Genomic DNA, 23370 nt, shown 5'->3' on the forward strand with positions numbered 1-23370 from the left:
AGTTCCTGCACTTTGAATCTGGCCTGGGTCCATGTCAAATGGCCTATGTGTAGAATTTTATGAGTGGTGATTGGAGTCCAGGCTTTGCCTTTCAGAGAACTGGGGGAACAGGACCTACGCTTGGTAGGTCTGGAATCTCTATCAGAGCTTCCGAAGGCCAAGAAGAAGAAAAGGAAGCTCATTGTATAATCAGTTATGTTCTTGAACCCAGATTAGTGACCCTGGGTTTAAAATCGTGCGGTAGGCTCCTATGTTAAGTGACTTGCGTGGTCAAAACAACTTGTCTCAGGTCCAATAACCAAGTTTTGCAGGAAGGTTTTGAACACAGGTGCCCCTGGCTTCCTATGTTTCCCACGCCACCCTCAAGGAGGCTGTGTGTCAGGCAGAAGATTCCATATAGGACTGGGTCAGCTAATTTGGTTTCTCTGCCATCTAGTTTGGTTCTTATACCGCCTGTGTCCCATCATTCTGTGGATAAGGGAGCCCTGGACAAATGGCTCTCTCTGGGCCCCAGTCTTATCATCTGCAAAATGAGGGCCTTTCCCTGGAGAATGACTATTTGTTGTCCCTACCAGTCCCTGCAGGAGTGATGACCCATTATGGAGAGAGGAGAGAAAAATGCTGGATGAAATGCTTCACTCCAGTCTTAGCCCTTATAAGAAAAAGGCCTGTTTACAAAAGACCATCACCCACGTCTCTTGCCTATCGCCGTTGACCACGGTATTAGTCCCTCACCAGCACCATGCAGAACAGAACTCCTGGTGACGCTGGCCACTAATCTCATGCCTCATTATTCTGGAGTCCAGCTTTCAGCACCTACTCCAAGGGGCTTGTTTTAATGGGATCGTTAGAGAGTGTTTACTAGATTAAAACTGTGCCTGTCTTCTGCAAAGCAACTCTGCAAATGGCTTTATGGGTTTCCGGATTTATTTTGTCTCCATGACTCGGCTCAGTTTGCAAATCAAATCAAAGCTGATTTTTCTAACTGCCACTCCTGTGCACCCAGCGGGAGTCTGCAGAACCAGCTGTGTTCCCATGAAGGCTGGCACCAGAGATGGGAGTACTGCTGCCTGCTGGAGGCCAGAGTAGATCCAACAAATGGAAGGCAGGCAAGCCTATACCTGGATGGTCATATCTGAGATTGGGTGGGGTTGAAGGGACCAGATCAGAGGAAACTATTTTTATTTTCTGGAAGTTGAAAAGGCAGGATTATGTGGACTTGAGGATTGATGAACAGGACTAATAAGGAGCCAATTTGGACCCATAATATTAAGGTTATTTTCAACTAAAATTTCCAAAAGTGGAAGGAACTCTCTTAGGAAGGAGTGAGATTCCTCTCCCAATAAGGACACAAGCAGAGACTGGCTGGGCTCTTTGTTAATGGATCTGTAAGACAGCTGGCCCTCTATTTCAATTTTACTACTATTTTCCAAGAACCCTGTCCTCACATATATCTTGCATTTGAAAAAAATGTGACCATGGAAGAATAATGACCTATCGGCCCTCCCTCCATCCATCTATCCATTGATCCATTGATCTACTGAAATAATCATCCATTCATCTATCCACTGATCCTTTAAAGCATCCACCCATCCATCCACCCATTCATCCACCCGCCCATCCATCCATGTACCCATTTGTCCATTTGTTCATTCAACACAATTTTGAATGTGTTTTAATTTATTGAACCTCAATGCATGATAAAATCTGGGAATGAAATAGTGTTCAAAATAGGCACAGTCCTTACACCAACATCACTTAAAAGCCAAGCACATTAAACACATGGGCGAGCAAATACATACAGACAAGCTAAAATGCTTGAAGGAAAAGTACGACACAGGTTTGAAGTGAAAAATGTTGGGGATAGATAGTAGATTGCAAGTCTCTCTTAGGAAGTGAGGCTCAAGCTGCTGCCTAAAAGATGTTTATCTGTTCAGCAGGCACAGATGGTGGTTGGAGAACTTCAGGATGAGCAAACATCCTGAGGCCGGAAGCGACTTAAAGTAGTTAAAGAACTGAAAGAAAACCGATGTGTTGCAGTGTAGTGAATAAGAGCTTCATGAGCCCAGAGTGCCAGAAGGGGCCACGTAATGCAGGAGAGACTGGTTGAGGCAGGGCTTATGGGTAAAAAGAAGTAGCAAGTGAACAGAAGGGTCTTTCTGTGAGGCTTGGGCCAGGGGACAGAAGGATCAGTGGGTGAGGGATCTTGGATCGAACTTGACATCCGTTTCTCCAAGAGGAACTCACTGGTATGGTTGCAGAATTGAGCAACCAGGTCAGTAACAATTTTCCCCTTGGCCTGTTCTGAGGCAAGAATTGAGATACTTGGGTCAGAAGGGCATGAACTGAGATTCTTGTCCTCTCCATCAGTGGCTGCAGCCTGGGATATCTTCCACCAAATGAGATGATGTTTCTCCCATGAGAAGGGTTGTTTTGTCTCCTATTTGGGTTTCAGCACCTTTGAATTCTAAGTACCCCACCCCACGTTTTCACGTGCCCCATTTTCTCAAGAATCTCTCTGGAGCACATTTGCCTTACATTTCCAACTTGCTGCCTAGGCTGAGGTCATCCCTCATCTTCCAAATGAAGGACAAGCCCTGTTCAATGCTTGTCTCTAAATGCCCTCTCTCCCTGGACCTTTCTCACAGTTCTTATTTTAACTGCAGGAGCAAAACCTAACTTTTAAATCGATCTTTTCTGATCCTTGATTTTCCACTGCCTTCCCTTCAACGTCCGAATAATAGCTTTGTCTCTAAACCAAGACAATGCTTGTTTACTCCATGGCTGCCGACTCCCAGGGCTACAGTAGGCCTAGCAAAGGGCTTTGAAGTGCCTTTTTTGCTTTCCAATTTGAGGCAATTCTATTAGCATTTTGCTGCTTCTCACCCCAAGGATGTAGTAGTATATCCTGCATATACTAAAAGCCCAGTGGTAGAAGAGCAGAGGCTGCTGGATCCACACCTGGTTCTCTTCTCAGGTCGGTGTACCCTTGTGCTAGAAGGACTCACACATGTGACTTCCTCCTGAGATTTGTCCCAGGCGCAAGGATTCCACTTCCTCCAGAACCACCTAAGAGATTCGGGTAGATGGAAGGGAAAAGGAGGGGGAAGTGTCAAAGACTGGTCCACCTGGGAAAGAGGTACCGATCCTGGTCTTCTGGCCTCAAGGCAGGACAACTTTGGAAGAATTAATTCTCTCCTGCAGACCGAGCCTCTGTTTGACTTTACCTGAGACAGATTCTTGCTCAGTCTCTCCCATTCCCTGTTCTGTTTCCTTCTCTCACAGACTTCTGAGAGTCTTTCCTTCATTTATCATAAGCCCCTTAATCCTTGCCTCAGGCTCTGCTTCTAGGAACCCTGTCCTTAAGACAAATCCTACTCATATTTATCTCTTCATTGATAAATCCCACCTCCCCACTGTGATTTGTTCCCCCAATCTCAGTCCTCTAAGTCTGCAAAGTTAACAGTAGCCAACCCCTGGCTGAGGGACAACATCAAGAAGCAAATGAATTTGGATCAGTACCCACAAGTCCTTTATTGGTGAGAAACACTGACTGCAAGGCTTTTCATCTGAGCCCGTCCTAATCCCAGATTTAACCCTACTACCAGCAAATGTCAAACCACCACACCATAGCGCCATAGCTGGATGCTCCCTGTGAGGTCCTGATCTGGCCCCATAAATAAATACTTCCCTCCTAAGGGAATGTAGATCCACCCAATATATCCTCTATAAATACAGGGACTGATCTCTTTATGTGAGCCTTGGGCCAGGGCTGTGTTCCTCTCAGTGTGAGAACCTCAGTCAGTTGGTTTCCCAACTTTGGAAACTAAGTGGTTTCCCATGTTAGTTGAGAAAGGGCAGTGATGGCCAAGGAGGTACAAAGCCTTACACCAGTCTCAGAGGAGCAGGGACACAGATAATGGCCTGGGAACACAGGGCTGTTATTATTTCCTGGGACTTTGGCACCATGACTACCTCAGTTCCCATGAGGAACATTTCACTTTCTTTTGGAGGCACTAGTCACCATCATGACTCCACCTTCATTTGTTTCCAGTGTCCACTGCATATCTGTTTCCACACTAGCCTGGGACTTCCTTGAGGACAGGCAATATACTGGTTCACCAGCAAATACCCAGTTCCTGTCAAGGTGCCCAGTTTAAAGATGTTCAATGGTGAGTTTACAACCTGAAGGAAATAACAGTCATCAATAATAATGACAACCATTTTTTTTTCCCAAAACACTTTGCTGTTGACAAAACACTCTAATGTATGCTATGCTATTTGATCCCATCCCTGTAACAAAGTAGGTGGTAGAGGCCTTTCGAGACTGAGACTGGCTTATGCCAGCTCAATCAGTTTGCTAGAGTTTTAAACACTCGGGAGTTTTTGGCAAGCCAGTTGTTCCATCACTGGTGACTTGAAAATAGATATAGTGCAGGTATTTGCATCCCAAGGATGGACAAATCATGATTCTTATTCTACAGAGAGTGGATTTTTAGCATACCAATGACAGAAGGTATGTTCAAAATGTTCTGTGAACGGATAGATGAAGATCACTGCAGATATGCTGTGGCCAAGTTTCAGGGAGATTGAGTGAGCCCCTCGTGTCTCCCAGCCTAGCTGCAAAAAGATGCTGATTCCAAATGGGTTTATTCGTTCAGCTTTTTTTTTTTTTTTTAGTGTCAGCTTTGTGCCAGAAATGTCCTGTTCTGGCAAATCTGATTGAGGAATTAGTGATTGGTGAGATTAATTTGTCCTCCTCAGAGTTCTTCTCATCAGGCAGTGCTGGTGCCTACCCAAGGGTCCTGGCCCTTCCCTTGCCCAGGACTGTGACTGTGTCAGCACCTAATACCTCACCACTACATGAGGTCTAAGGATGGTCCTGCTACCACACACCCAGCATCCAGTGTGTTGGGCCACCATGTCTGCTCCCAGCACAGGGCTGCTTCCATGGATCATGCAGTTCCCCAGCCTAAGATAGCCTCCAGCAACTTATTTTAAGAGCAAGAATCAAACAGAGCCTCAGCCTACCTCTGGAGTCCCTTCTGGTGGCTGTGGTTCCTGATCCTTGCACACCCTTAACACCTTATTGGAATCCCACTATGAAGATTCACTGGGAACCATAGGGACATTGCCCCTATCTGCACAGGTCCTGTTATGCATTGAATTTTGAACTCCCTTGCTCCCCACATTCCTAAATTTTTATGTTGAAGTCCTAATTCCTGGTACTTTGTAATATGACATGATTTAGTAATAGGTTTTACAGATGTAATTAGTCAAGCTAAAGGGAGCCATACTGGAGTGGGGTAGAGCCCTAATCCAAGATGATCGGTGTCCCTATAAAGAGGGTAAATTTGGACACAGACCTGAACATAGACAGAATGCCTTGTGAAGATAAGGCAGAGAACTGGAGGACACTTCTACAAACCAAGGAATGCCAAGGATCAACACCAATCATCAGTGGCTAAGAGAAATGAAGGGAACAGATTCTTTCTCACAGCCCTCAGAAGGAACCAATCCTCTGGACACCTTGATTTCAGACTTCTGACCTCCGGAACTGTGAGACAATACATTTCTGTTGTTTAAGTCATCCAGTTTATAGGTTTTATCAAAGTAGCCACAGGAAGCTAATACAGGTCCTTGCTTTGCAACCATCCAAACTGAACAGCACTAAATGGAGAGTGGGTGAGACAGTGACATTACAGAAAAGGAAGGGTCAGAGCCACATATTGGAGCCAGGCATGGATCTCATATCAGAGGCACTGGGATGGGGTCATGTTGGAATGATCCTGAATAAGTTCTTGTGCCTGTTCCAGGTGGAAACTCTCTGGTTGTATGAGATCCACAAAACTGGTCACAGATACTGGCTGGACTGTCCATGGTCAGAGATAGGACAGTAGCAAGTTGCCTCATGACCAGAGCACTGGAATGTGATCACACTCCAGGGGCTGGATGCCTGCCAGCAGACCCATGAGAAAGGCAGCATGGTGACAGGGAGGTAGAAGAGACTGATGACCCATCTCTGGGACTTCACATGTGGCCAAAATCTGCAGGACTTCCAGTATCATATTTCCACTGCTAAAAAGAATATTGCTTTCAACAAGACTTCCAAGAAGAAATTTAATCCAGAGAGTCAGAAAGGGGTGAGATGGGTCAAATATTGATTCCTAGCCTTAAGTTCTTCATTCAAACTCCTTGTGGGGAAGGCATATGTCTTCAATCGACCCTAGCTGCTCCAGGCACAGCGACTGGCATGGAATAGACGCTGACCAAACACAAGTGTCTTTCTCTTTGTCTTATCTCTGCATTCCCTGAGTATCCTTCTTATCTGATGCAGTGTTCAGAGGGTCAACTCCCTGAATAATGGTAAATCGGCACTCAGCATTATCTGGCTGTCTGCCTATTCCCAAGTGCTACGGGAGCCCCCGTTTCCTTGGGCACAGGTGTTAACTCTTCCTGAACTAGAAATGTGGGTGCTTGGAGTTCCCAGTGCTCTGACCCCTCAGCGCCCTGCCTGGGTTTGACCAGCTGGGCACTCACACCCACTTATATACCTTGTCCTTCTATAAACTCACACGTTGCCTGACACATGTTCCACTGAAGGAAGACTGAGACCTAGAGGTCAAACAAGAGGAGAAACTTGTGCTAAGGAGAGGTAGAGGGATTTTCTGCTCTAGGTCTTAAAAGGACCCTGCAACTCCCCACAGTCGAGCAGCGTCACTGTGGAGATGCCACCATGGTGGGCCTCGATGCCTCTGAGGACGGTGGCTCTAAAACTTGCATGGAAGTATAATTTCAGACATGCTCTCATGATTCTCATGTGTAGGGGATTGCTTGACAGGTCATGTGTTCCCAGTTCTCGGGTCAGAAAACATGACCCAGCAAGATACCATTTAGGAAGGCCTAGGTCACAGAGGATATCCTAAGAATCCCCTGGAGAGCAGAGAAGTCTCAGCAACCCCGCCCTTGTCTACAGGTCAAAAGCTACTGGAGAGCGACAGGTATCATCATGTTTCTGCCCTTCCGGCCTCACTTTTGGGGGCCTGGTGCAGACTCCCAGCTGCCTCCAGAGCCCCGGTGCTACCCAATCGATGGTGTTCTTCCTTCTGCATTATCTGTTTTCTTCAGAGGAAAAGTCTGCTGAAGACTGTGATTTGTGACACCTTTTCTGCAGGTCATCAACACTCCTTGCCTCACAAAGAGTATTTTATCTCTTTCCGTCTAATAACTGTGTTTCTGAGAGAGAGAGAGAAGTTAGGGCCATGCCCGTCGCTATGACTTATGTAAAATCAGGATGACTTCTTTGCATAGTCAGCCTTAGTATTTCCGTCTTCCCCATCCTCCTGCCTCTTCCCTCGGGTGCCTACGTATTGAGTTGACTTTCTTGAATGTTAAATAAGTCATGTGTGTTGGGTCTTGGTGCATGCTGTGTCAAAGAGCTGTGTGGTATTTTCTCTCTTCCTCTCCACTGTCTGTCACTGCCTCCCACGTGTTTGCCTCTGTACGTGGGCATACATGTATACACATTCACATACACAGACGCAGACATGCGAGTCACTGCCCTTGTCTACTGTTTTACTTTTATGATTATATGTCTATTTATATTTATAATTATTATATCCTTGGAAGCAATCTATGAAGCTCTGTATGCTGTGAGTAAATGCAAGGAACAGAATCCAATTCTGGTATGTGAGTAGGGTGATGGGGGTGAGCTGCTGTTAAAAATATCAATTCCATAGAAAAAAGATAAACCTGATTTCTAACCATTCAACCTTGTAATAGGTTAAATGATAGCAAACCATTCATTGATTTTGTTTTTTAAAAAGAGTAATAAACAGAAACATGTACCAATTGAAGGAGCCAGGCAATTCAATTATAATTAGGAAAACAAAAGTGATGAGCCTGAACAATGCTGTCTTCATTTTTGGGGATAAGTGTTGAAAATGCCAACTACATAACAATGCAGTGTTTGTTTTCTCATTATTAAAGGCACCAACACTAATCACCTCATATTTGAAAGCCATATACCAATTGAACACAGTACAAAACCCAAGAGATGGGGCTAATTGACAAGCTTAAAGTAAAACACCCACATAAACATAGACCCAAATACAATGAAGATGTAGAGCAGAAGAATATCTGAGATGATTTATATTCATCACTTCACTGAATAATGTACCAGTCCATCTGTTGATCCATCCATCCATCCATCCATCTATCCATCCATCCATCCATCTATCCATCCATCCATCCATCTATTCAGTACATATGTTTTGAGTTTTTTGCTGTAGGCACAATTCTACTAAAATATACTTAGAATGTATGGTCTAGTGCAATGACCCAATGAAAAGAACTTTTCTTCTTTCCTTTCTTTAGGGAGGGGCAATGTTGCCTAAACTTTCCCTTTGTGGCTAGAGGGAGAGACACTTGCATTGCTAAAGACAGACAAGGACACATCAACATACCTTTTGTAGCCAGACGAACACAGTTGATTTTGGTCTCCTGTGAACAACAAAAATGAGGCACCAGTTAATTGGTTGTTGGTTATATAAGATTGTTATATAAAGAAAAATATACATATCTATTTGTACATATACATATGCATGCATATGTATTTTTAATTATAATTTAAAATTTGTCCTTTCCATATATTTTTCTCATTGGGATCACCTTTTAATTCCATCTTTTTATTTCTTTTCAGGCTTGGAACATATGCTGTGCTGTTTGCTTCCCCAGACAGAACTACATTTCACATACTTCCCAGAACCTTAAATCTTTAACTATACTTAATGGGCATGTTGTGGTGTGTGGTGTTCTTTGTTTAAGTGCATGAATTAGCAACTGGAGCCAGGGACTCCTTGGGAAACCTTGTTATAGGCAACAGTATATCTAAGTGCACGGATTTGAAGGGGTACTTTGAAAGAGCCCCATCTATATGAAACAAGTAAGAATAAAACTACAGAGTTCATGTCCAGAAAGTCACTTTGGCCCTGAGCTCTCTGGTGGACCTCACAGCTGTCATAGATAACATTGCCTGAGTGTTTGTGTGGCTATAGAATCTCTTTGGGGTGAACTATCTAGTTATTGTTGGCTGTTCCCCAAATGACAGGATCCATAAATCTGTGGTGTTACTGGTTGTGCCATGGAGTTACAGAAAAGTGTGCTCAGGCAGAGAGTCAACTTAATTTACTGGGATTCATTTCCTAAGAGGCTTAGGAGCCAGTTGAAAGTTCCAGTTGACTAAATTATAACCCCAACAGCTATATGAATGCAATGTGACAATGAAAATAAAAGCAAAAAATGCAAAAAAAAAAAATTATCCAAATCGATAACTTTTGGTAAGGCTTTAAATCATTAATTTCTCAATAATCCAGTGCTTATTATTCTGCCCACCACTCAGAAGAAACCGCTATGTCTTGGAGGCACTTGTGTTAATCAGGCTAGAAAATGTTATGCTGCAGTAACAAAACCCACAGACTTCAACAGCTGGAAACAGCAAGATTTCTTTTCTACTCAAACTGCATGTCTGTGTTTGGGTCTGAAGGTTGGGGTTGGGGATTCTCTAATCATTATAATCACCCAGAAACCAAGGTTGGTGCCTCCATTGTGATCCCAGGGGAAAAAGCGCTAAGAGTCAAGCTCTGACAATCAAATGCTTTGGGACAGAAGTGACACTCTCATTTCTACTCAAGCTTAACTTGTTAGAACCAGTCACATGGCTGTGCTGCATTTCAGTGAGGTGGGGAGATAGAATCTTCCATGCACCCAGAAGTAGGGAAGAAATGGTAACATGGAAATCAGAGTCTATTCTACCTAGTTATACTTCTGACTGTGAGAAATGGTGTCTCATAATTGTTCCCAGTGGTCTCAATCCCAGTTCCTCTGACTGCACAGAAAGTCTTTCCTTATGCATGAAGCATGTCTGGATACTGAAAGCTGGTTCTCAGGTTCTTTAATGTTCTTCTCAGCAAACCTCATAAGAGTTTCATCTTTTGAACCATCCTATCTACTTATGCTGAGAGATCTTGTATTTGTCCCTCTCAACATGCAGTGACTAGAACAGGGAGCATCAGTCGATATGTGGTCTTGTCACCATAGGATTGCCTGCTCTATCACGGTTTCCCTTTCTTGTACTGGGCTTCTAGAAATATAGCCAACAACATCCTAACCCAAGTATAGAATCATATTTACCACCAATGAGTTCCATCTTCATTGATCTGATTCCTATAGCCTATCATCATATTCTCTACCCGCTACAAATTTGGGGAAATGTTTTTCTAATTTTTATCCAGATCAATAATGTAAGTAGTAACCTCAAAAATGCCAGTGGTAGAACTCTGTGGCACATACTGAAATCCTTCATCCCTGTTGACATTCAGAATCTTTGAACAAACTAGTTACCAAATATCTGATTGCTTATGCAATCACATCTCCTCAGTGGCTCAATTGCTTATGCCCTGTATTTTTCCACAATAATATCTTAAGAAGAGGGTCAAATTCATTTCAGATGCAGGTACTCTGTCTTTTGCATTTCCCTAACCCAGCGGCTTAGGAACACTCTTAAAGAAGGCTAGGTTGGTTGGCACGACTTGTTCTTTGGATCAAGTGTTTCTTTTCTTCCTTTTAATCATGATGAAAATGACCCTTTTAAAACAAGTAATTGTTTCATTTTATAAAAGAGAAAAATCAGAAATCTTAAAAAATATGACAAACTATGGTTCAAACATATGAAGTATGAGATGTTCATATTAAATTTCAACCCTGTTTTACTTCAAGAAAAAGCTTTTTTAAAATAAAAGAACATACCCAGAAGATAGAAATAAAATGACTGAAAGAAAATAGAAAAATAAAGTGGAACTTCCTCAGTGTGATATCCAAAAAAGCCTAAGTCATAAATGGATTAAAACTTGCAGACGATGATCAAAGTAAGCAAGTGGGTTACTTTGTTTTAATGTCTGGAGAAAGAGCAAGGTTCTTCACTCCCATTGCTGTTCAATTCTCAGCTTTGGCTAAATAAACCCCAGAAAACCGAAGGCCTTCAAACAGTGGACCATCATCACAGAGACCATCTCTGAGAAACTGCACAGAGGTGCAGAGAGATGTGGAGAGACTAGAGATGATCAGAAAGCTCTCCCATTTCACCTCTGTGGAAAAGAAGGAGGTTTTGCATCTGATATTAGGAAACTTGCCAGTTCTGTGCAGGATTGTTGAATATAGTGGTGAGCAAATGTTTGATGAGGTCAAGACCACTGGAGTAATTTGTCAATATAGCCATCCTTGGTATCTAAGAGGGACGGGTTCCAGGAACCTCCTAGATACCCAAAGCCACAGATGCTCAGGCCTCTTAAGTCAGCTCTCTATATGCATGAATTCTGCACCCCTGAATACAGAGTCAATTATTGTACCTTAACTTTAAAGAGATTCCATCTAATCTCTCTACACCAACATATTCTCAAGCAAATAACCTTGAACGTAGAAAAGGATTTCTAGTCCAAAATGTTGGTTCTACTGTTCTTATAAAACCAGGAGCAATGTATTTGTCTAACCATAGGGGCATGATAAAGGAAACTTTGGTCTATCTATACAAGGGATTATTATGGTTTTAAATTACTTATTAGTGTTACTGAGGATTGAACTAAGAGAGCTCTACCACTAAGCTATATCCCAAGTCCCGTTTTCACATTTCTTTTTTTTTTTTTTAATTTTGAGAAAGGATCTCACTAAGTTGCCAAAGCTGGTTTTGAACTTGTGATCCTCCTTGCCTCAGCCTCCTGAATATCTGGGATCAAAGTCATGTGCCACGTGCCTGGCACAATGGAATATTATGAAGCTGGGCTGTGCCCTGTGATAACGGGGAATGGTATATTAATAGAAAATACTAAATGAATAGAGCAAAGCACTATTTTATATTACAACTAATATGTAGATCTAAGCACTTAAAAAAAGAAATTCTGAAGGAGTTATACTAAATCTTAATAATTGCTGCACTGTCAATTTGAAGTATAACATATATATATATAGAGACAAGCCAATTATACTAATCTTAAATACAGATTGACAAATTTCCCACCAAGGAAACCCACCCCTATGACCAGCACCCTGGTCAAAATACCCAACACAACCAATGTCTCAAAAGTCTCCTTCAGGTCCCTTCTAGTCATTTCCTCCCACAGAAGTGAACACTAACCTCCCTCCTGTGGGAATGTTCTCTAAAACGTAGCCACACTGAAGGGAACCTGGGATACCTGTAACGGGCTCTCCTCCTTCCTCTCCTGCTCATCATATTGTTTGTGAGAAGTTGCTAATGCTCCTTAGAATCATCCTGCCTTCCAGAGTTTCGGGCACAGACAGTACTCACACCACCCTTTCTACTCCACACTGTGCAGAGCCTGTTCTTCTATAATCTAGAGCACGGGTCTGATTAGGCTGAAGTCTTCCTGACTCTGAACATGAGAGTGACATGGCCACTTTCTTCTGTGTTCCTGGCCACTTGAATCCCAGAAGCAATCTGTCTCTGTTGGTTAGAATCAGGCCCAGAATAACAAAGCCCCGAGTCACTCTCTTGACCTTCTGGGTAACTGAGTTGTCAGCAAGCAAGTCGGAGATACGCTGGACTCTGAATTCTGTCAACAGGAGGTCTGGCTAGCGTGCATATGTCCAAAGTCCCCGATCAGATCAACAAGCAGGAAATGAATCCTTTCTTTGTGCTCTGATTATATAAGGCTTCCGGGAACAGGGAAAAATGGTGTATTTTCTGTTGTACTTGAACTATGCCTACTTCTAGGACTATGATACATGCTGGGACAGTGCAATCCAGTTTCATTTCCTTCCCATTTCAACCTCACTCCTGTTTCACTTCTTGCTCCAGAGTTGAAAATCTGCACACAGGTATCCATCAACTGGGGGTAGAACAGAGTGTCTATTACTATTGTGCTTCTGTTGAGACTTGCTGCTTCTACTCAAGCCTCTGCCAGTGCTGTGCAGGACTCAGCAAGTCACCATACCCCTCTGTGGATCAGGTTCCTCATCAATCAAATGACAGAGTAAGGGGTAGAGAGGCAGGGCATTGTAAAGTTGTGCTTCAGTGTTGAATCTGGTCCCAGCTACTGGCACGTTTCTTTTTCAGGATTCTGTTTTCTTGATACCACTCCATAACACATTTTCCCATGCATAGAGTTGTTTTAAAAAGCTACATCTACTTAGCTGGGCACAGGGGTGCAAGCCTGTAATCCCAGCAACTCAGAGGCAGGAGGATTGTAAGTTCAAAGCCAGCCTCAGCAATTTAATGAGGTCTAAGCAACTAATAAAAACTAAAAAGGGCTAGGGATGGGGCTCCGTGGTTAAGTGCCCCTGGGGTTCAATCCTTGCCCCCATCCCTGCAAAAAAAAAAAAAAAAAAAAAAAAAAAAAGCTATACCTACTTTATTTTCAAGAATGCCTTATACCTGGGCCAACTGATTACCTCCATTTTAGGATAGGCCCAAGACTAACTTATCCATAAATCCATCCTTCAATTATACTAAAATTGTAGGATGACTCTTCAAATGAAGAGCTCACATGGGAGTGTCTAAGGCTTCAAGGGTTTCTATATCTGCTGTGTATCATCCAGAAGGAGTTAGGTTAATTTGTACTGCTGACCTGATCAATAAGCCCTGGGTACCTTGTGATTCTCATTTGACTTTCCCATTAGATTCCTCACTTCATAGGATAGGGATTTACCCTCAATTCCATAGTTTTCAAATAGTTCTTCCCAGTTACCCCAATTTGTGCCTTTTTCTTCTCTAAGACTGAGCTTCCCCAGGTAATATGATGGCATTTCGCCTTCACTCTGGGGTCCTTCTAGAGTTTTCCCAGTTACTTTTTGCTCATGACTTAAATCTTTTCCTAAGACTTGAGAACCCTAATAGCCTACTTGATCCTTTTTCATTATAATCCAGTCAGCCATTGAAGATAGTTATTGAACTATCTTTATGTGCTGGGCATTGTGTTGAGTACTAGGGTTACAAGAATGAGCAAAATAGAATGGTCCCTGTCCTTGCAGGACAAACATTAGAGGAATATGAAATAAATATCTAATTACAAGTTGCAATAAGCAATAGAAATGGAGAAGACCTGGGTGCCCTGTGCATATAGAGAAGATGGTGTGGAGGGGGCAGTCCAGGGCTTTAAGGAAGACCATTTAATCTGCCACCTGGGAGACAAGCAGGAGTTAGACATATGAAGTGTCAGGGAAGCTTGTCCCAGACTCAGAAACATATGTGCAAAGGCCTGGAAGTAGGAAAATGCATGGTTTGTGGAAGACATAAAGAAGTCTGGTAAGGCTATAACTGTAATGAATTACTCGGGCCATGATGTGAGAGGAAGCTAGAGATACAAACCTGGTGGAGTCTTTTCTACTATAGTATTTTGGTCTATATTTTAAGAGGAAAGAGAGGCTATTTTAAGAGTCATTTAAATAGGCAGGAAAACAAATTTAAGATTTCTGTTTTTAAGACATAGAGGCTTTTGTATACAGAATACACTTAGAGTGAAAAAGAAACTAACTGATAGGAAGAGGGTGGTGGGTAGTCTAGCCAAAGGAGGGTGGAGGCTTGAACAGGAGAGTGACCACACTGATGTGCCCCAGCCTCTCACTACCTGTGGGATGTTTGACCCCGGAGCTCTCCCACTTGCTGCCTTGCCCCATGCCTATGCATCAGTCTGGGCTTCCGACTCGGGTCTCTGCCTACAATTCCTCCAGCCTGCCTGCCCTTGACTTTTCTGCATTGCAAAGATCCCCACAGTGTTTCTGTGGTGAGATCCACTCACTTATCTTGTCCCATTCCCTGGGAAAAAGAACCAAGGAGATAAAATAAAGAGGAGGGTCCTGTTTCAAAAATTACCTGGCCTGCATATTTTAGGTTTTCCCATACTTATAAACAAGGGTGTGAGGTGAATATCACCATGCTCATTCTTTTTATTTCTCATGGGACAAAATTAAATGACATTTTCCAAGATTATACAGATGGTAAGCCAGGCTAAAATACAAAGTAACCTTTAAGCAAGTGGACTTCTTTTCTGTGGTTATCTGTAGGAAAGCACCCCTTTCCCATTTGCCTACTTCCTAGGGCTGCAAGCAGGCACACTCTATTTTGGAAAAGAAGCTAAGCCACTTGTGTTATAGAGAAATTCTGTTTTGACTTGACACAGGACTCTGAACAGTCAGAAATTCAAGATGGAAAAGAGAAGTGTCTAACATCAAACCTTCCCACATATTCTTCAAAAACAGCACAGGAAAGCAATAAAAAAATAAAAAGGCAAATAATATGAAATCTACATCCTCAGCATAAACCATACACAGAGAAATCTCAAAACTTCAGAGTCCTTGTTGGTAAAAATATAAGAGCTAATTATGAAAGAAATATCTTTAAAGTTCTCAATATAAGCCTCTGTGGAGAGCATATATGGAAATGCCATTTGGAAGAAAGAAAAGGGAAGCTAGTAGAGGGCATATGACTGAGTTAGAATGTGCTCCAGAAAGACAACATCTATACCACGTGTGAATGTGTGAAAAATGTAAATCCTGGTTCATCAAAGGGAGGAGTCCAGGGAAAGAAGAACTCCTAGGCACCTTAACCCAAGGTATCAAACTTCAATAGGTATTGCTATTGGGTACAAAGAAGGCAAAAAGAAGAAGTAACTTCAGGAGACTGGATGCTGAAGGGGAAAAGAGTAATGTCGGCGGCAGGGTGGATTTTAGGATGCCAAAGGAGAACAAAGAACAACAGGGAGTCAGAACTTACACCCACCCCCACCCTGCTACAAAAAAGCCACCTATTAAAATACATTGCACTTCATAACCCCGTCAGAACAGACAGAATGATTTTGAACTGGGAATTTTGTAACTAACTTAAATCTATAATATTAAAACATGGGAGGAGCCTAATATAGCTATTGTATAAAAAAAAATAAAAGTCAAGGCATCACACATGGTGAGAAGAGACCCCTCCCCACCCACCAGGAACATAATCATGAAAAGGAAGAAAACAGAAGCAACACAAATACTCAAGTGGAATTCACCATCTTGAAAGAATTTTATTTAGAAATGTACAAGTTTAAAACTGAAATGTATTTTCAAAAAAATCAGGAAAAAATAAAGAGTTGATTCACTTTGGAAGAGAAATGAAAGAAAAACACTACAATCCAAAATGAAGACCAAATTACAAAGGAACAATTTAATGGGAGCACTGAATAAAAAGAGAAAAACAGCAAGCCAATGAAAACAAGATAAAGAAAAAAAAATATCAGGGACCAGTGAAAAGTGGTTTAAAAGTCAGACAAAGAAGATACAACATATATATAACTGAAATCATTGAGAAGGCAGGACAATTGTATAGGTAGAGATCGACAACAATAATCCAAGAAAAAATATTGGAGGTAACAGCCCTGAGCCTACTTACTGAACCAATATGTAGAGTCCTGAGGGAAATTGACTGGAAAAGATCAAATCCAGGACATAGCCTAGCAAAACTATTAAATTTTTAAAAATCCCCAAGGCCTCTAAGCAAAAGTGTCACATAATTCATACAGACAAGGGAATTAGACTATCCTGAGACTTCTCAAGCACAATACAAAAGCAAACAATGAAGAAGCATGTTCAAGAAGTTCTAAGAAAACTTGAAACATAGATAGCTATGCATTTTTCAAAGAACAAAGATACACAAAAATTGCCTCCAACATTCAAAAACACAGGAAATAACTGTAGTTATGAGGCATGAATTCAGTAATTCTGTTCTTGAGGAAAACTTTAGGAGTGATTTTTTTTTGAGGAACTTATAAAAGATAAATTTCATCCAAAATAGATATGACTTAGAGAACTTCAACAAAAGGATGGGTGTCGTGTCATTCTGACCTTATAGAACCAGTTTGGAATGACTCTCTACCTTTCAATTCTTTTGGAATAGTCTGAGAAGAATTGGTGTTAGATCTTTAAAAACTGGTAAAATTCATCAGTGAAATCATCTAGTCCTGGACCTGTTGGGAAACTTTTAAATACTTTTTAAGTTACTGATTCAATCTCTTTACTTATGTTTGGCAATTCAGGTCCCTCCACTTTCCACCCTTGAGTTCCATTTTGGTAGGTTATAAGTGTTCAGAAGTGTATTCGTTTCTTCCAGGTTTTCTAGTTTGTTAGTGTTGACTTGTTCATAATAGTTCCTAATGATCCTTTGTATTTCTATGGCTTGGGTGTTAATGTCTCCTTTTCATATTTATTTTATTTATTTGGGTCTTCTCTCTCCTTTCCTCTTGCTTAGTGTTGCTAAGAGTTTATTGACTTTTTTTAACCTTTTTTTTTTTCAAAATACCAACTTGTTTCATTGAACTTCTGTACTTTTTTTTTTCAAGTCTATTTCATTTATTTCTGCTTTGATCTTTGGAGTTTCTTTCCTTCTACTAACCTTGGGTTTGGTTTGTGTTATTTTCATTGGTCCTTGAGATGCACTGTCAGTTTATTTATCAGAAATCTTTCTTGTTTTTTTTTTTTTTTTTTTTTACTGTTGGTGCTTAGTCTTATAAAATCCCCTCTTAGTAATGGCTTGCCATATCCCGGAAGTTTGAGTATGCTATGTTCCCAGTTTCACTTGTTTTGAGAAATTTTTAAATTTTCCTTTTGATTTTTTCAATAAATCTATATTTGTTCAAAAGTATGTTGTGCATTCTCCATGTATTTGTAAAATTTGTAAGTTTCTTTTGTTATTTATTTCCAGTTTTATTCCACTGTCAGAAATGATACAGGATATGATTGAAAATTTTTTAAAAATGTCAAGACTTGTTTTGTGGCCTAATAGATAGTCTATTCTAGGGAATTTTCCATATGCTGATAAAAAAATGTATATTCTGTAGCTGCTGGACGAAATAATCATACACTTCTGTTAGGTCTATTCAACCTATATTATAACTTCATGCTAATGTTTCTTTATTAAGTTCTTATCTGGCTGATCTCCCATACAAGGACACAACAACAACAAAAAAGAAAAATATTGATGAACATTCTTAATGAATATATATGCAAAAATTCTCAAAATACAAGAAAATAGAATCCAACAACATATCAAAAAGAAAATTCACCATGATCAAGGTGAACTTATCCCAGGTATCCAATAATGATTCAAACATATGCACATCGATAAATATAATGCATCACAAAAACAAAATGGTGTATAAAATCATATGACCATTTCAATAGATGTAGAAAAGGTATCTGATAAAATTCAACATCCCTTTGTAATAAAATCCCTGAACAAATTAGGCATAGAAGGATCATACCTCAACAAAATAAAGGCCATGTATGACAAACAGCTGACATCATTCAGAGCAGGGAAAAGCTGAAAGTGTTTCCTCTAAGATCTATAACAAGACAAGGGTGCCTGCTCTCACCTCTGTTATTCAATATTGGGCTGAAAATTTTAGCCAGAAAAATTATACAAGATAAAGAAATTAAAAAAAAACATACAATTAGGTGCAATTAAAATGCACCAATAAAAATGTGAAAAAAAAGAAAAAATATACTGCTTTGGAAAAAAGCATTAACAAATAGGAAAGGAGATAGTCAATTTATCCATGTGTATAGATAATACGATTCTTTATAGAGAAAAATCTCAAGAATCCACCAAAGGACTGTTAGAACTGATAAACAAATAGAATAAAGCTGCAGGATACAAAATCAACACCAAAAAATACCAGTAGCAGTTTTATACAGTAATAATTAATTTTCTGAGAAAGAAATCATGAAAGCAACTCCGTTTGCAATAGATACAAAAACCCCACAAAATACCTAGGAAAACAGTTACCCAAGGAAGTGAAAGACCTCTACGATGAAAGTCACAAAACACTGATGAAAGAAATTAAAAATGTCACAAAAATGTAGTAAAACCTCCCATCTTCGTGGATTGGAAGAATGAATATTGTTAAAAGGTCCATGCTATCCAAAGAGATTTATAGATTCAGTGCAATTCCTGTCAAAATATCAATGGCGTTCTTTCTAGAACTAGAAGAAAATCCCAAAATTCATATGGAAGACAAAAGAGTCCAAATAGAGAAAGCAATCTTGAATGAAAGAAATAAAGCTGGGGATATCACAATTGCTAATTTCAAGACATTACAGAGACACAGTAATGGCAAAAAAAAAAAAAAAAAATGGACAGATAGATCAAAAATACAGAATAGAAACCCCAGCTAAACCTACGCATCTCAAGTCAACTGATTCTTGATAAAGGCATCAAAAACATACATGGTAAAAAGGACAGTCTCTTCAATAAATGGCACTGGAAAAACTGTATACACATGTGCAGAATAATGAAACTCAATCCCTACCTCTCATCCTGTATGAAAATCAATTCAACATGGGTCAAAGACCTAAATCAAGGTCTGATACTATGAAACTAGTAGAAGAAAACACACAAAACCCTTCAACAAATCAAGGTAGGTAATGATATTTTGGATATGAGTCCCAAAACACAAGAAGCAAAAGCAAGAATAGAAAACTGGTATCATATCACACTGAGAAACTTCTGCACAAGTAAGAAACACTCAACAGCATGAGCAGACAACCTACATAATGAGAGGAAATATTTGCCAAATATTCACCTAACAAAGGATTGATATCTGGAAAATATAAGGATCTCAAAAACTTAACAGTAAGACCACAAGTAATCCAATTTAAAAATGGGTGAAGGACCCGAATGGACACTTCTCAAGAGAAGAAATACAAATAGCCAACAAATATATGAAAATATGCTCAATATCCTTAGCAATTAGGAAAATACAAATCAAAACTATGCTGAGATTCCCTATCACTTCAGTCAGGGTGGCAGTTATCAAGAATGTAAATAACAATGACTTGCAAGGATGTGTACGATGGGGAAGATACGCTTGCACATTGTTGATGGGACTCCAAATGAATACAGTCACTTTAGAAAGCAGTATGGAGATTACTCAAAAGTCTAAGAATGGAACCACCATACAATCCAGGCATACTGCTCCTTTGTATATATCCAAAAGAACTAAAATCAGCACATTATAGTGATGCATGCATACCAATGTTTAAAGCAGCACAATCCACAATAGCCAAATTAAAGAAACAGCCCAGGTGCTCATAGCATTTACTCAGACATAAAGAAGAAGGAAATTATGTCATTTGCTGGTAAATGGGTGGAACTGGGGAACATCATACTAAGTGAAATAAGCCAAACTCACAAAATCAAGGGTTGAATATTTTCTCTCATATATGAAAAAGAGAAAGGAACTTTTAAAATAATTTTTATAGGTGGACACAATGCCTTTATTTTATTTTATGTTGTGCTGAGGACTGAACCCAGTGCCTCATGCATGCTAGGCGAGAACTCTACCTCTGAGGCACAACCCCAGCCCAAATGAATTTTTTTTAAGGGGATGATCTCATCTCAATAGTTACAGAAAAAGCATTTGACAAAATACAGCACATCTTCATGTTCAAAACACTAGAAAAACTAGGGCTAGTAGGAACATACCTCAACACTGTAAAAACTTTCTATGCTAAATCCAAGGCCAACATCATTCTAAATCGAGAAAAATTTTGAAATCATTCCCTCTGAAAACTGGAACAAGACAGTTCTATTCAACATAGTCCTGGAAACTCTAGCCAGATCAATTAGACAGACAAAAGAAATTAAAGGGATACAAACAGGAAAAGAAGAGCTCAGACTATCACTATTTTCTGATGACATGATTCTGTATTTAGAAAATCCAAAAATGTTCAGCAGAAAACTTTTAGAACTAATAAATTAACTCTGCAAAATAGCAGGATATAAAACTAACACTCATAAATCAAACACCTTCCTATACATCAGTGATGAATCCATGGAAAGAGAAATTAGGAAAACTACCCCATTCACAATAGCCTTAAAAATGAAATACTTGGGAATCAATCTAACAAACATGTTAAAGACCTCTACAATGAAAACTATAGAACACTAAAGAAATTGAAGACCTTAGAAGACGGAAAGATCTCCCATGCTCTTGGATAGACATAATTAATATTGTCAAAATGGCCTTACTACCAAAAGTATATATAGATTGAATGTAATTTCTATTAAAATCCCAAAGCCATTCTTATAGAAATAGGAAAAAGCAATCATGAAATTTATTTGGAAAAATAAGAGACCCAGAATAGCCAATGAAATTCTTAGCAAGAAAAGTGAAATAGGAAATATCACAATACTAGACCTTAAACTATACAACAGAGCCATAGAAACAAAAATGGCATGGTATTGGCACCAAAACAGACAGGTTGACCAATGGTACAGAATAGAAGACACAGAGACAAACCCACATAAATACAGTTATATCATACTAGGCAAAGGTGCCAAAAACATTCAAGGGAGAAAAGATAGCCTCTACAACAAATTGTGCTGGAAACCTGGAAATCCCTATATAGCAAAATAAAATTAAGCCTCTATCTCTCACCCTGCACAAAACTCAACTCAAAGTGCATCAAAGACTTAGGCACTAGAACAGAGACTCTATGCCTAATAGAAGAAAAAATAGGCCCAAATATTCACCATGTCAGCTTAGGAATTGACTTTCTTAAGAAGACCCAAAAGCACAAGAAGTAAAATCAAGAATCAAAAAATGGTACAGATTCAAACTAAAAAGCTTCTCAGCAAAGGAAACAGTCAGTTACATGAACAGAGATCCTACAGAATGGGAGAAAATCTTTACCACATGCATCTGAGATAGAGCATTAAACTTCAGGATATATAAAGAACTCAAAAAACTCAACACCAAAAAACAAATAACCCAATCAATAAATGGGCAATGGAACTGAACAGATACTTCACAGAAGAAAAAATATCATTGATCAACAAATATATGAAAAAAATGATCAACAACTCAAGCAATTAGAGAAATGCAAATCAAAACCACTCTAAGATTTTAGCTCACTCTAGTCATAATGGTAATTTATCAAGAATACAAACAACAATAAATGCTGGTGAGGATGTGGGGGAAAAGATACACTTAGACATCGCTGATGGGACTGCAAATTGGTGCAACCATTATGGGAAACATTATGGAGATTTTCTTCAGAAAACTTGGAATGAACCACCATTTGACCCAGCTATCCCACTCCTTAGTTTATACTCAGAGGACTTAAAAATCAGCGTACTACAGTGATGCAGCCACATCAATGTTTACAGCAGCTCAATCCACAATAGCTAAACTATTGAACCAACCTAGATGCCCTTCAGCAGATGAATGGATAAAGAAAATGTGGTACATATACAGAATGGAATATGACTCAGCTTTAAAGAAGAGTGAAATTATGATATTTGCCAGTAAATGGATGGAGCTGGAGAATATCATGCTAAGTGAAATAAGTCAATCCCCCCAAACCAAAAGCCAAATGCTCTCACTGATTTGTGGATGCTAATTAACAACAAGGGGATGGGGGACAGAGAAGAATAGAAGTACTTTGAATTAGGCAGAGGGGAGTGAAAGGAGGGGAGGAGCTATGACGGTAGTAAGGAAAATAGAATGAATCAGACTTTATTATCCAATGTACATTGGATAATGACTACATGACCTGTGTGATTCTACATCATGTACAACCAGAAGAATGAGAAGTTATGTATGATGTGTCAAAATGTATTCTACTGTCATGTATAACTAATTAGAACAAATTAAAAAATTAAATAAAAATATAAATTTGACTCACCCCAAATAGGAAGTTGTAGTTATTAAAAAAAAAAAGTTGGGGGAAGGATCTCATGAAAACAGAAGGAAGACCAAGGAAATAAAGGAAGGGGCTTGCAGGGGACAAGGGGGCCGCATGGGGAAGAACTGGGGTATGAAATCTACCAAACGATGCTGTGTCCAGGTACAATTATACCAGTGAATCCTGCCTTTATGCAATGTAGCAATTAAAATAGTAATAATAGAAGGCAGGTAAGTAGAATAGAGTGAGCAGATGAGGGGAAAGAAAGGGAATGTACTGGGGAACGAGGTCCATCAATTTGTGTTATGTACATACACAAATATAGCCTAGTGAAGTCCACTGCTAGGTATAACTGTAGTGTACCAATAAAAACCAAAACCATGCTGACAACAAAACCTGGTAAGGATGTGGAGCAAAAGGAATTCTGTTGGTGGGAATGTAACTTAGTAGAGCAACTGTGCAGAATATGGAAGGTTCTCAAAAAAATTAAAGCTCGCTCTACCATAAGACCTAGCTTCGGGGAATACATCCCAAAGGAAATGGAATCAGAATGTCAGAGAAATTTCTGCATGACCATGCTTATGGTAGCACTAGTCACAAGAGCCAAGTTACGGATTCATCCCAGGTGTCCACCAATAA

At 39.9% G+C, this 23370-nt stretch overlaps 1 protein-coding gene across 2 annotated transcripts in view; it reads right to left on the reverse strand.

Annotated features, from left to right (window-relative positions):
* Ptprt (protein tyrosine phosphatase receptor type T) overlaps positions 1 to 23370 on the reverse strand; it is a 1035616-nt gene that overhangs the window by 184541 nt on the left and 827705 nt on the right. For both annotated transcript variants that reach the window (XM_076849097.1, XM_076849096.1), the window contains exon 13: positions 8466 to 8502. In XM_076849097.1, the coding sequence (XP_076705212.1) occupies positions 8466 to 8502 (37 nt within the window). The remainder of the gene's footprint in view (positions 1 to 8465; positions 8503 to 23370) is intronic.

Source organism: Callospermophilus lateralis, chromosome 3 (genome assembly GCF_048772815.1).
Source record: "Callospermophilus lateralis isolate mCalLat2 chromosome 3, mCalLat2.hap1, whole genome shotgun sequence".
Lineage (NCBI taxonomy): Eukaryota > Metazoa > Chordata > Mammalia > Rodentia > Sciuridae > Callospermophilus > Callospermophilus lateralis.